The sequence below is a fragment of the Carassius auratus genome, chromosome 45 (genome assembly GCF_003368295.1).
Source record: "Carassius auratus strain Wakin chromosome 45, ASM336829v1, whole genome shotgun sequence".
Taxonomy (NCBI): Eukaryota; Metazoa; Chordata; class Actinopteri; order Cypriniformes; family Cyprinidae; genus Carassius; species Carassius auratus.
This window is the reverse complement of record NC_039287.1, coordinates 6,156,308-6,170,758: the sequence shown is the minus strand read 5'-3', so window position 1 is coordinate 6,170,758 and position 14,451 is coordinate 6,156,308. Positions and strand designations below refer to the sequence as shown.

At 41.0% G+C, this 14,451-nt stretch overlaps 1 protein-coding gene across 1 annotated transcript; it reads left to right on the top strand.

The window, feature by feature from the left end:
• The first annotated feature begins 4,262 nt into the window (after positions 1 to 4,262).
• Positions 4,263 to 8,586, top strand: LOC113063034 (cell cycle control protein 50A-like). Its single transcript, XM_026233165.1, has 7 exons — positions 4,263 to 4,706; positions 4,854 to 4,973; positions 5,217 to 5,324; positions 5,962 to 6,049; positions 6,137 to 6,283; positions 6,391 to 6,597; positions 7,673 to 8,586. Exons 1-7 carry the CDS (start codon positions 4,461 to 4,463, stop codon positions 7,864 to 7,866), a joined length of 1,110 nt encoding a protein of 369 aa, XP_026088950.1. The 5' UTR covers positions 4,263 to 4,460; the 3' UTR covers positions 7,867 to 8,586.
• Positions 8,587 to 14,451: the final 5,865 nt, after the last annotated feature.

Genomic DNA, 14,451 nt, shown 5'->3' with positions numbered 1-14,451 from the left:
TAGATTAAAATCTTCATCGATGGCACACGATGGAATTTAAGTTGATTCAATTGAAGTACACATTCAGGTCAGCGCTCATTTTGTTCCCTGCATTCATGAAGCATAGTAAATGCTCCTAATGATTCAGAGTCGTGAGCTGATCGTCGCCTCAGACAAGTGATTCATTCACAAATGTAAACTGACGAAGGTAAAATATCCTACTGAAATACTGTGAGAAGAAACTGATTTTCAGGTTGATACTCTTCTTTGCCAGACTTTATTCTTAAGAATTTAAAATCAGTTTGGCATAGTAAATTGCCTAAATCCCCATCCTTCCTACACTTTTCTAGTGATTAAATTGCTCACTGCAGTGTACTTGAAATTCGCAAAAAACGCCACTCTGAATTCATGCAATGGCCTCTGAAGAGGCTAAGATGGATCTGTTGAAATACTCTACAACAGATGGATACATTCTGGAGCTCAGGGTCTTTCTTATTGCTCTATCACTTCTCCTCTGCTTAAAGATGTTCACCAGCTGTGACATTGGGAATCATTTTTGGAGGCATTATCTGAAATTCAGCCAATCACATTCAATGTTGCGTCATGCATTATGATTCATAATCTGCAATGCTGTAAAAAAATAATACTGGTGTTACTGGCACCTGAATCATTCATAATTAGACTTTAAACCACAATATGTAGGTTTACAGATTTGCTTTTCTGTTCCTCTTTTTCAAGAGTCAGTGGAAATCATTGACTGAATAGCTTCTCACCAACAGTTCTTGTTTTATTAGCATATTCCTTTCAGGCCCTGTCAGCATCAAGGCCCCTTGCTGTCTGTTTGTGTCTCTCTTGGCCAAGCAGCTTATGGTGTCTCCAGCTACAAGCGGTTGATTAATCATGGTGGTTTAGCATTTCAATATCTCCTGCTGAGAAAGCAGAAAAGTTGTGAGGAAACGAGGAGACGACAGTGTTTCCATGCTGGATTGCTTAGCATGCTTCATTGCAGCTCTGCAGAGGCATGGGAGATTTCAAACTGGTTTGGAAAAGTCAGATTTCCAGACTTCAGTTCTCTCCTCTGAACCAGGTGAATGAAGTCGACTCCATCATTATATGATCTGTTCCTGTGAGGAATCAAGGCACTGACAAGATTGGAACTCGGTGAGCTTTAAAGTTTTAATTTAAGAGAATATTTAAGAAGTAAGAGTTTACAACTAGATTTGCATTTCTTTGAGGATAGGAAGGACATTTTCTAATGTCATGACACTCATTATGCTTCTCTGTTGCTGAGTATGAGAATCAAATAACACAGCATCATTTTTACAGTGTATACACCGTCAGCAGATGTTAAAAAGATACCAGCCAAAAGTTTGGAATAATAATGATAATAATCATGAATCATTTACTCAAACGATTTGCTCAAACACACCACTTTCTGTATGGAAGGCCGTTTCCGCCACTAAATAAAAAATAAAACAAGGTAATTGCAACTTTTTACCTCACAATTCTGATTCTTTTCTCAGAATTGCGAGTTCATATCCCACAATTCTCACTTTATGACTCGCAATTCTGAGGAAAAAAAGTCAGAATTGCAAGATATAAACTTGTTTTATTTTTTATTCAGTGGCGAAAACGGGCATCCATAAGTCTGCAGTAGCTTATATTATTATTTTTTATTTTTATTTTTTGATGGAGCAAAAACACCAAGAATCTACCTGCTGATATTTGCAGTAACAGACCTCTACAAATTACATGCACATTAAGCAGCTCGAGAAGAAGAAAATGATTAAGAAGTTTTAAGGAATAGTCTAAAAAGTACTGTGCTGAAATTTGTGACTGGTCAAGATTCTTTGCAATAATGATTGAAGAAAGAAAGAAATGTAATCATCTTAAGAGTCTGTACTTTCTAAGACAGAGGGACTGTGAAATACAGCCCATCAGGCATCACCCTCTTTTTGTTAGACACAACATAGTGTGTCCAATTTCTCAAAATATGAATACAGCAGAAGATTTTTTTCCATAATGGAATTTTACACTCACACTGAATTTTCTGCTTAGGCTAAACAAACAGCAGAAGCCTCGCAGCAGCGTAAGATACTTCACTGAAAGATACACCTCCAGGGATTTTCCATATGGGACCTAAAAGAGATTATTTTATCATCTAACTTATTCAGCACTCTCCAAATCATTCTTAACTCTTAACTGTGTGAATGCAATCAATATGACATAGACCCATATAATATGTATCTGACTGATGACTGATTATTATATGAGTGTAAAGCCCATTTGCAGGTTTAAAGCTAGTATTATGCACAATATATTGGTATTAGGTGTTGGCCAATATAAGTATGTGTATAACTTTCATCTTTAATTCCTCATGTTCAAGGTCAGATCTTTGTTAATTGTGTAAGACAAAACATGCTGTTTGCTAAAGAGAAGCCACACAAACATGCAAAATACAGTTTAGGAAAGAACATGATAGCTAGAATAATTTGCATTGATATTTGTAAATAAGAGTCAGCTAAATGACCCAAAAGGTCGGAGAGAAGCATTCAAATAAAACCCAGCCAAGTTTGTGCAGTAATGTGTGGAGCTGAGTGCCAGGATGGCAGTCCAGGAATGGGCAGAGCTGACAGATATATAAAGTTAGCCAGCTTTTTGGACTGAGCAATCAAAGAGACACAAAAGTAAAAATCAGAAGTAAAAAAAAAAGGACCTTAGGGATGAGGTAAGCAGAGGCATGTTGCAAAAACCCAGAACTTAAAGCTGAGCAACGAGCCTTTGAAAAAGAGTGGAGGACGAAGATCAATAAAGAAAGAAATCCCAAAGTCAGAGACACACTGCATAAATCCAAAAAGGAAGTTAATGGATAAAAAGAAATGGTAGGTTGACAAACTATAAAAGAGCATGTTAGACCTTGAGAAAATATATTTTGGTTTTTCAAGGTGAGCAAATCTGAAGGTCCACACCTGCATGATAAAGAGCCTGGAAGTTTTACCGGAAAAAGGTTTGTCAGAAACACAACTTTGATGAAATACTGCTAGTTTAGTCCACCACACCTGCTCTGAGCAAACCTGCTTCCGTCGTTGCTTCGGTGTCTTGCTCCATCTTGTGGTTCAAATCTTTTTATTTTATTTATTTATTTATTTTTTATTATTATCATTATTATTATTATTATTATTATTATATATATTTTTTTAATTTAATATATACTTTTATTCTAAGTCCATAGTTGTGTAACAAATATGTTCAGGATATGATAAAATACATTCTAAAATTATTTATAAATTTTGTATTTCAAGAGAAAAAGAATCACAGATGTTGGTTGAACATTGCATTAAAGTAAAAAAGAGACTCACTACACCATAGAATAGTAATATAGGCCTAATCATCAGTCAACACATCAGTCATCGCTTCAGAAAGCAAGCAGTAGCCTAATGCTTCACAGCTGTACAGAAACTACTCTGTTTTCCCCCTAAACGAAACGGGTTGAAATGGATTTCGATTTTTACAAAATTGATGGTACAAAACTTATTAACAAAGGGATTATTGTGAAAATAAAATTCTGATTCTACACTAATTATTTTTTACTATCTATTATTAACATATCTATGCGGTTGTGTCGGCGCATGACGCCTGCCAGATGTCCATGTGATTCATTTTAACGAATAGGTTTGTTTAAGTGAATCAGTTAAAAATGATTCACCAGTTCATCGAGTCATCATGTTCATCACGGTAAATATATATATAATATATATAATCACTAAGGGCAGGTAAGTTATCCATAGTGATTTAGTAGTATTTATTGTGAACTAATGTGTTTCACATGTCATGATAAATTATGATTAAATAAACTGAAGCATGCTGTAAACTGATCATTGAACAGTCACCAAGCAGATCTACAGTTACTGAATTTTGGAGTTTACAGATTATGGGGATGTCATGGTTAACATATTAAAGTCAATAACTGTAAATAAGATCAATAATTTTTAACACATTCACAACATATAATATAGCTTTTTTTAGTCTGCTTTTTAAAAAAGCAGTCGGAGATCACCACTTTCAGTTATTGTGAATTAGCCTATTATGAAAGCATTAAAACACAAAGTAAATATTTTGGTAACATAATAATAGCATACAGATTACACAAAGAATATACGTACGTATACATTGTGAATGTGATTTAAAAAAAGTTTACAAACACCAAAGTGATTCAAAAACGCTTCGCGAATCAGTTGGACTGAATCAAAGGATCCGGTTCATATACATGATTCGCGAATCAGACAACACTAGCTGACACTCTCTGTAGCACCGCCTCAAACAAAACAAACAACTCTCCACACAACCTGGAGAGAAGTCCCCTGTGAAGAAAAACTACTGCAGCGGACATATAAAATACATTTATATTAATTACCCGTCTATAATCGAGAGATTGTGTGTTTTAATACAAGTACAGAGGCGGTGTGCTGGTAATTACAGCTATGATGGCATCCAGCTACAGCGCGAAAGAGGAAGACGGTCATCACTCCGGACCCGCGGGGCTCGGCGGAGCCGCCATCCGCAATAGAAAGCCTGACAACACGGCCTTCAAACAGCAGCGGCTCCCGGCCTGGCAGCCCATCCTGACCGCGGGGACCGTGCTGCCCGCCTTCTTCATCATCGGCCTCATCTTCATCCCCATAGGAGTCGGTCTCTACGTGACGTCCAGTAACATCCGGGAGCTCGAGGTCTGAGTCCGTGCGCTGTTTGTGCTTACTGTCATTTAACTAAATACACTGTGAACTCAAGTCCGAGTTTCCTTCCGTGTTAATCTGGGCGCAAGTGTGATGTAGCCGCGTGTTAAGTATATATATGTGTGTTTGTCTGGTTTACAGATTGATTATACGGGGACTGACCTGTCCAGCCCGTGTTTTACCTGCTCTCAGAGCTTCAGCTGGAACAGCTCCACTCCCTGCAGATGTGTCCTGTTCTTCTCTCTAGACCAGCCTTTCGAAGTGAGTGCTCCTGATCAGACCAGCGTGTTGCACTCCTGTTAGAGGATAGTTTGGCCTGAAGTAAATATTCTGTCATTTCCTCTCACTCACATCTCATTTTCTCCTCCATCTTCACTGACTTCATGACCTTACCGTCGTGATAACGTAATGCGTGAAGTCCAGCTAGTGCAAGACTTCTTGATTTATAGAAAGGATGTTTGATCACAACAGTGCCAGCTCATGACTCTAACTTCATGTCTTCAGAGTAATGTCTTCATGTACTATGGCCTCTCAAATTTCTACCAAAACCATCGGCGGTATGTGAAGTCCAGAGATGACAGCCAGCTCAATGGAGACGAGCGCTCACTAAAGGTACTGCACATCTGTCTATCTCTCCGTCTGATCGCTCTGTCTGTCTGTCTGTCTATCTATTGTTCGCTCTGTTACTTTATGTAACGTTCCATTGTTCTATCATTCAGACTGTCAGTCTGTCTTCTATCTATATCTGTATACTATAAACTCAACTCTTTCTATCTATCTAGAACGAGTATCTTTCAATCTATCAGGAAGACACGACAGACTGAGTCTCTCTCTCTATATATATATTTGTTGACAGCTGTAGTGTTAATGGCGAAGCAAATAGAACTGAAATAGTTCGGCTGATTTGAGCTCAGCTGTCTGACTTGTTTGACAGCATAGTATGCTCCGCCAGCGCAAACACATGTCAACACTACATCAACAGCTGCTGTACGACAGCAGGGTTTGGACACATGGACTCAGAATCATCTCGACACGTATTATAGTGGAGCCCTGTCAGTCACCGACAGTCATTGTCACTTTTAATGAACTTCTAACTGAGTGACATTGCAATAGCTGTAACCGTTTTGTTGTTGTTGTTGTCATGTTACAATAGGTCTGCTGTTTCCTGAGTGCAAGAAATACTTACCGCTTGATTTGAATGCATTTGCATGTCATTGAATGAAGTTCAAAGAATATCGTTTTATTTCAGGAGCCAAGCAAAGAATGTGAGCCGTACCGCACTAATGAAAACAAGCCCATAGCCCCGTGCGGAGCCATTGCTAACAGCATGTTTAATGGTGAGACCTGGATCTGAATGCTTAGCATCGTAAGACTGTTTCCTCAGGACTGGTAATATTGCTTGCCTCTTTCTCTCTTTGCTTCAGATACACTGGATTTGTTTTACATCGATCCCAATGGAACAAAAACCCAGATTCCATTCATCAAGAAGGGCATTGCGTGGTGGACGGACAAACATGTGAAGTTCAGGAACCCTGGAGGCAGTAACCTGAATCTTACTGCTGTTTTTAAAGGTTAAATATTTAATAACGGTTTATAATTCTATATAGAGGATCATATGTACTCTAATGCATTAGCATGCGCCCCCCGTATATCTAAATAAACACTCGTCGTCTTTCAGACACAGCGAAGCCGGTCAACTGGCACAAGGCTGTTTATGAGCTGGACACCGACTCAGAAAACAACGGGTTCATAAATGAGGATTTCATAGTGTGGATGCGCACGGCCGCGCTGCCCACCTTCAGAAAGCTGTACCGCATCATTCAGAAGAAGAACAACATGACCCCCACGCTTCCCAGAGGAAACTACAGCCTGGAAGTCACCTACAGTATCCTTGCACTGCACACCTCTGAAACATCAAGCTCTGCACAGAGCGAGAGTTCACTGGGCGCTATTTGAAACGTTCTGAAATTATACACCAATACCAGTCCATTCGAAAAATATATCAAGTTTATGAAAAACTTAAGGATTTTCACAAGTGGTCTTTGAGTTTAAGTATAGCTACAGTTCCTTAGACATAAATATTACAGCGGAGGTGCGTTAAATTGATCTAAAGTGACAGTAAAGATCATTTTAATGTTACAAAAGATTTCAGTTTTAATAATACAAAATATATATATATATATATATATCAGTTTCTACAAAAATATGAAGCAGCACATCTGTTTCAAGGTTGAAATTAAAGAGAAATGCTCAGCTGTTGTAATGGCTGCTGAAAAATCAGCTTTCCCATCACAAAAATAAATTACATTTTAAAATACTTAAAAAAAAAAAAACTGTTATTTTACATCGCAATATTTCACAATATCACTGTAATTGTGATCAAATAAATGCACGTTTGATGAGAATAAGAGATTATTACATTAAAAATATCTTACTGACCACTTAACTTTTTAAAAGTGATGTATGTATGCTCTGACCCCGCTAAAAGTTTTATATATTTTTTATTATTTATGGAATAATAACTGCTATTGGTGACTACTAGTAGAAAAACAATGTCAAAATCTAGTTATAATGGTCAAGAAAAAAAATTAAAGGAAGATATACTGATATTAGTTTACTTTTATAAGTGCTTATATAACAACACAAAGTAGTAAATGTTTGTATTTACCTATAATTATCTTTATTTAACATTTTTAACTGCACAGGAAGTCCATGAACGATGATCGGTTATACTGTTGTTTTATGCGTTTGACCTTATTTATTCAACACTGATAGAAAGGAAACTGATGAATAGATTTTTTATTATTATTATATCATGTTCAAAATCATTATAAAATGTATAGTGCAGTTCTAAAACTCCGTTTACAGAAAACCAATTTGAGCAAAGTGCACACACTGGATGATTGGATATGTTGTATATTTCTGGATTGGTATTATGTCCTCAACCTCTCGCCCCTCAGACTACCCCGTGCGCAGCTTTGAAGGCCGGAAGCGTGTGATCTTCAGCACCATCTCCTGGATGGGAGGGAAAAACCCCTTCCTGGGCATCGCCTACATGACCGTGGGCTCCATCTGCTTCTTCCTCGGCGTGGTGCTCCTCTTCATTCATCACAAATACGGAAACCGCAACAACGGCTCTGATATTCCCAGTTAAGATTGCGAAGTGCATGCGTTCTGTAAGACACAGCGTTTGTGTCTGTGCGCTTGAGCAGCATGCTTCAGTCGGGGTTTTAAAGCTGCAAGAGCATACGACCACTTGATGTTCTGTTTATTTATTTATTCCACTTCAAATTTGTATTTGATCGTTTTAATTTTTTTGGTCGGTGGTTCATTTCAAGCATGTTTTGGCCGTTGAAATGCTCGCATGTCTGAGTCTGAGGTTAGTGTGATATCACAGCATCCAGGATAAAGACCAAGTTGTATAAAGTACAGTGAATGAATGTATATTTGTGTTTCATAGAAATGGTTTTACTTTATGACTACGTTTAACAGTTTAATGTACAAAGAATAATTTCACTTTTCCTCGAGGTTCAAAAATGCAAAGACTGTGGCTCTGTTTACTTCCAATCTTCATTGAAATGCTGGATTATGGTAGGGATCAATAACAGTTACAACTAAACTGTGAGGATCATAAACACAGAGATGCTTGTGCTTTGCTGTGTAGAATCAACGGCTTGGGGTGAAAACCAAACGTTTCGTTCTGTGTCTATTTAAGGGAAGCTGTCTCGGGCTCATTTTGGCTGTCATGTCTGTTTTTTTAAGTGTTTACGCATGTCCTCCTCTAACAAATATGCACTTTAGAATGTGACAAGCCATACATTTTTTGTGTGTGTTTTGTTGCTGGGTGAATAAAATGTCTAATTGCTGAACTTACCGAGATTATTCTCATTATTGTGTCGAAGTATCTTTTCAGCTGCAGGGGGATGATACCAAAGACAAATTTAGCATGTTAAAGAGATTTGAATCCTGCATTGATGTATTTCCTATTCGAACAGGAAGTTTAGTTTGGATGGGCTCTCTTTTTATTATTTTAAAGAAGCAGTTGGCTTCACAGTCTTAAACCGTGGTTTTCTTCACTAAAACAACAATTTTAAAAGTGTAGTTCACCCCAAAATATCTAACCAGCTTGCTATTTTTAATGAAGTGTATAATCAATATTTCCATCAAATAGAAAAGTAAGAGCATATACGTTTGGGATGATGATACTGGTATCATTTACTCACCAGTGGTTCCTCTGCAGTGTATGGGTGCCGTCAGAATGAGTGTCCAAACAGCTGATAAAAACATTACAATAATCCACTCCAGTAATACATGATAACACAATGGGTTTTGGGCATTTTTTTAAAGCCAAAGCTAGGAGGATAATTGCTAAAAAGTCAATGTCTTAAGAAAGAATGTGATAAATAAAAGAAAACAGCACTGTTTTATATGAGAAATGTTTCTTCTTTTGTGATCAGTGAGACTCAGTAGGTGAATTCATAGCAGAAGGTACAACACTGCTTAGAAATTATGAGAAGCGGCACTAAAAGAGTTATTTCTAAGTCGTCAAAAAAAAAACAAAAAAAAACCATCAGTAAAAAGGACCAGCAGTTGAGGCGTCTGTAAAGCTGCCTCTGGCTTCTTCATGACACCGTAAGCAACATCTGTTCTCCTGCTGTTGGTATGTTGGACTGCATGAAAGAGCAGCTGTTGAACCGGCCCAGAGGAAAAGTGCTGGACTAATTACCTGCTTCCTAACCGAAGTGCCTCTTTCTCTCTCTCTCACATCGACAGAGCACCTCTGGACCACGACTGACCTCACACAACATCAGGACAGACTGAGACGAGATGCGCTGGTGTGAGATAATGATGTGCACTGCGTTTCTCTGTTGTCCTGTCAATTAGTGACAGACTTTTAATTTGGCAAGATCAGTTAATGATCTTCACGAAAGATTTAAAAGCAGTCTAGAAATTGAAAATTTGCATATAGTTCAGATAATGACTCTGCAAGTGAGCATACGTTTCTGTCTGTCAGCTCTTTCATCTGCTGATGTTAACATATTGACCAACTCTGTATGTCTTATATACATACACATATACAGTGGTCAGTGGATATAGAAAATAGTTAAGTTCAAGTTAAGCTTTATTATCCTTCTGCTACATACTGTACAGTGGAATGAAATGTCGTGCCTCACGGCGCTTCACAAATACAGACATACAACAATAAAGTAAAACAGTATAAACCTAAACACAACTAACATACTAAAAGAGAGTTTGACTGCAAATATACTAAAAATAAATCATTACCTAAACTAGAGAATACAAACTGTACAAATGCTTCACATAAATATGTTACATGTGCAAAGGGAAAAGTCAAGCAGCTGGCTGGGGATCAGTGCATGCGTATATCAACATACATATGTTATTGGGTCTTTTGTGGCATTGTGTGTGAAAAGCGTCTAGCGCACATAGAGGAGAGTACAGGTGGTTTGTACAGGCCCAGTCTCCTGTGTGTAGCACACTTTGAATTGCACAAAAAAAGGCTTTATTAATGCCTTTTGGGTCAAATATGGACTAACCCAACTTTTGGGTTAAAAATGTAATTTAAAAATTTAACCCAATGGCTGGGTTAGTAAATTTTTTGACCCAATTGGATTGAAATAACCCAGCATTTTTAGAGTGTAGAAGCAGAGTGAAGTCCATTATTAAGAAGTGGAAGGTATTTGGTTCAACACAGACCCTCCCTGGATCAGGACGTCGCTCCAAACTGGATGAAAGAGTCAGGAGGAAACTGGACAGAGAAGAGACCAAGAGCCTACAGCAGCTCTGAAGCAGATGCAGGAATTTATGATAAAGAGTCGGCTGTCGTTCTGCATCTGCGTTAGGCCTGCTGGAGTTGGTGGTGTGCCGCGTCCCAGAACCTCTCGATCTCCCGGAACCAGTAGTCGATGGCGGGGACATCCGAGGGTTCACCTGATCAGGGGAATAGAGGAGTTTGGTATCCGAGTACGCACTGGAAAGGAGTGAGTCAGGTGATGGGTTGTCGCAGGGAGTTCTGTGCGTACTCGGCCCACCCTAGGAACTGGTTCTAAGAGTCCTGGTGGCCATGGTAGAAGGTACGGAGGAAGCGGCCGATCTCCTGAACCTTCCTCTCCGTCTGCCCATTCGATTGTGGATAGCATCTGGAGGACAGACTGATGGCCACACCTAGGAGTGAATGGAATGCCTTCCATACCCGGGAGATGAACTGAGGACCTCTGTCTGAGATGATGTCTTCTGGGATGCCGAAGTACCTGAAGACATGACTTAGAAAATCTATCCACTATGACCAGAATGCAGGTATTATTATCTGAAGGAGGAAGATCAGTAATAAAATACACCCCTAGGTGTGACCACGGGTGATTAGGGACGGGCAGAGGATGGAGCTTGCCTGATGGTAGATGGCGTGGGCTTTTGGAGATGGAGCAGTCTGTACATCCGTTCACATACCTTCTGACATCCGAGGCCATGTTGGGCCACCAGAAGCATTCCCTTAGCAACGAGAGGGTTTCCCGGGTGCCAAGAGATGTGTGAGTGGAATGAATGAGTGGAGTGCGGCGTGTCCTGGGGATGTACTGGTGTCCTGGTGGGCAAACCGGTGGGGTGTTGGTAGCAGGATCGGTTGGAGGAAGGGTCTCGGCAGACCAGGAAATGGGGCTGATGATGACCTTTTCTGGGAGAATGGTTTCGGGTTCCCCTAGATTTTCTTCGGGGGCGTGACACTGGGACAGGGCGTCAGCCTTCACATTCTTTGCCCCTGAGCCATACGAGATGGTAAAGTGGAAGCGGGTGAATAATAGTGCCCAGCGGGCTTGTCTCGGATTTAACCTCTTGGCGACCCAAAGAACTCTAGGTTTTTGTGGTCCGCGAGAACCAGAAAGAGATGTTTGGCTCCCTCCAGCCAATGCCTCCATTCTTCCAGGGCCAACATGATGGCCAACAGCTCACAGTTGCCGATGTCATAATTTACCTCTGCCGGGTTGAGCTTCCGGGAGAAGAAGGCACATGGGTGGAGGCGACTGGGATTCCCCTGCTGCTGAGATAAGACCGCTCCCAGTTTTCCACTCGTTCCCCTCTCGTATCCGGATGAGGTTGTAGGCGCTGCGGAGGTCCAACTTGGTGAAGACAGTGGCACCACGGAGATGTTTCAGGGCAGCTGGGATGAGGGGAAGTGGATATCGGAATTTGACGGTTATGTTGTTAAGAGCCCAATAATCGATACAGGGTCATAAGCCTCCGTCCTTTTTTTTTGACGAAGAAGAAGCTCGAAGCAGCAGGGGAGGTAGATGGACGAATGTAACTCTGGGCCAGCGCCTCCTTGATGTATTCCTCCATGGCCTTCTCCTCCGGAATTGAAAGGGGGTAGATCCTTCCTTTAGGCAATGGTTCACCCGGCAGCAGATCGATGGCACAGTCCCATGGCCGGTGTGGAGGCAGCTTGGAAGCCTGTTTGGGGCAGAAGACGTCACTGAAGGGGGCGTAGCATGTAGGAATGGAAATGGATTGGTTTTTCCACTGGGCTCTCAATTGAGGTAGTATAAACTGGAAGAGGTACAGGGGAAGGTTTGGTTGGGACAGGACAACCAGTGATGCAGCTCTTGAAACAGGAATCGCCCCACTTCAGGACTTTGCCCGTCTTCCATGAGATGACAGGGTTGTGCTGCTTCAACCATGGAAGCCCTAGAATGACGTCAGCGGTTGATTCCTCCAGAACCAGCAGATGGATCACCTCGTAGTGGAGTAGTCCGGTTTGGAGGGTAATTGGACCCTTACTACGATGCACACATCCTCTACTCAGCGGCCTGCCGGTTATTGTGTGGACCTGGTAGGCTGACGGCTTTGCCGTGGTTGCGAGTTTGAGTTGACGGCAGAGGGCGCCTGAGATGTAGTTGCCGAGATATAGATTCTGGGCCAGTCGTCTTTGTCTTTCAGCCATAGTGAGTCGATAGGAGTCGACTAGCATAGTTTCGTTGGCTGGTTCTGGGGAGCTGATGGCCTCTGGTCGGCAGAGTGGTGAGGTGGAATACGCCTGGCCCTCGTGCTCCTCTAAGCATGACTGCATACGGGTGGCGAAGCGGATGGAAAGTTGGATGAACCGTTCAAGCCCGATGGTGTCCTCGTATGCAGTGAGATGCAACCACACTCGAGGTTCCAATCCCTGATGGTAGGTAGTAAGCAAGGCCTGTTCGTTCCATCCACTGGTGGCCGTTAGAGTCCTGAACTGAAGAGCATATTCATTGACAGACATTTTTCCGTGTTTAAGGTTATTCAGCTTCTCACCAATTGACGAGTCCCAAGCTGGTCTGCCAAAAACTTCTCGGAAATGGTCGATGAAGCTGGAAAAAGACTGGATAACTGGGTTATTCTGAGTCCAAATTGAATCTGCCCACAGAAGTTCTTTACCTTGCAGTTGAGAAATTACGAATGATACCTTGGATCTTTCGGTTGGGTATAAGTGCGGTTGCATCTCCAGGACCAGCGAGCATTGAAGAAGAAAACTGCTGCAATCCTCCACCGAACCAGAGTAGGGCGCCGGCCTGGCCATGGGACAGTAGGTGAGGAAGTGCTGGCGTTGTTGGCGGAAGTGCTCGCTGGTGTCAGGCATGCAGGTAGAGTGGTGAGTGTCCTACGTGGTGCATCAACCAGGTCTTGAAAGGGGTCCGTGAGGCTCATGCTTGTGACAATCGGTGTTGGTCCGGTCTTCTGTTACTGAATACCACAGTAGGCTGAGTAATTACAGAAAGATTTATTGAGGCACAAGCAGAGGAGCGGGTAGTGCTGGGTAGAGTGATATGGAGTATGGCAGTGATGAAGTGATTCATAGTAGCAGGGTAGAGACGTCAAAGGAGGGAGGTGTACCACACACACACACACAGAGATGGCTGGGAACTTCTGGAGATTGCTGGAGAGAAGTAGAGATAGAGTTAATCCTTAGAGTTAGCATACAGGTAAGACCTTGTTGCGAACGAGACCAGAAGCTGACTGAGTGCGTGTGTGTGGTATTTGAAGTGCAGAGGTGATTGGATAATGATGAGGGTCAGGTGGAAGTGCTCAGTAGTAATAAATAAATATTTAGATATAATTTATTCCTGTGATGGTGGATCTGAAACTCTACATTAATCAGAGTTTCAGTTTTTCTGCGGCCATGAGGAGGTCTTGCACAGGTGTCTATATGTATCCCTCTGTATCTGTCACAGATCTGTTGTCTATCTTGTTTATGACCTCTTTCCAATCAGACATTCTTTGTATGAAATGTTATACATTATTGTGAACTATTCACGCTGTTGTTTCCAATCTTAAACAGCTGTAATGCTGGAATTAAAAGTAAGTAATTAAAATGCACTGAAATATGCCTTAAAAAGGTTTATTATGTTATTCATGATAAGTTTATTCTCTGTTGTGTTGCTAGAGTGACGGGTGTCCCTGTCTAAATGATTCCTGAAGAAAAAGGGAAACACGGCTCGTGGCTCAAGATAATCCATGTGAAAGTGTTATCAGTGTTGCCCAGAGCAACGCTGAGAGGTGCCAGGGTGTGTGTGTGTGTGTGTGTATCTAAACATACAGTGGGGAGCAAAGACAACACTGAAAATCCGGGATTCAATACCTAATTTAAACTATTTAATCTAGCTCACCAAAAAATGTCTCATGTCTTTCTTTCTTCTGTGGAATACAAAAGCAGATATTTAGAGGAATATCTGTGTTTTTATTTTATTTTATTAAA

What these genes read in the sequence shown, in the direction of transcription:
- LOC113063034 (XM_026233165.1), top strand. Translation starts at nt 4,461, where the DNA reads ATGATGGCATCCAGCTACAGCGCGAAAGAGGAAGACGGTCATCACTCC. An exon ending in GTAACATCCGGGAGCTCGAG is followed by an intron (nt 4,707 to 4,853) that starts GTCTGAGTCCGT and finishes TCTGGTTTACAG; the next exon opens with ATTGATTATACGGGGACTGA. An exon ending in CTCTAGACCAGCCTTTCGAA is followed by an intron (nt 4,974 to 5,216) that starts GTGAGTGCTCCT and finishes TCATGTCTTCAG; the next exon opens with AGTAATGTCTTCATGTACTA.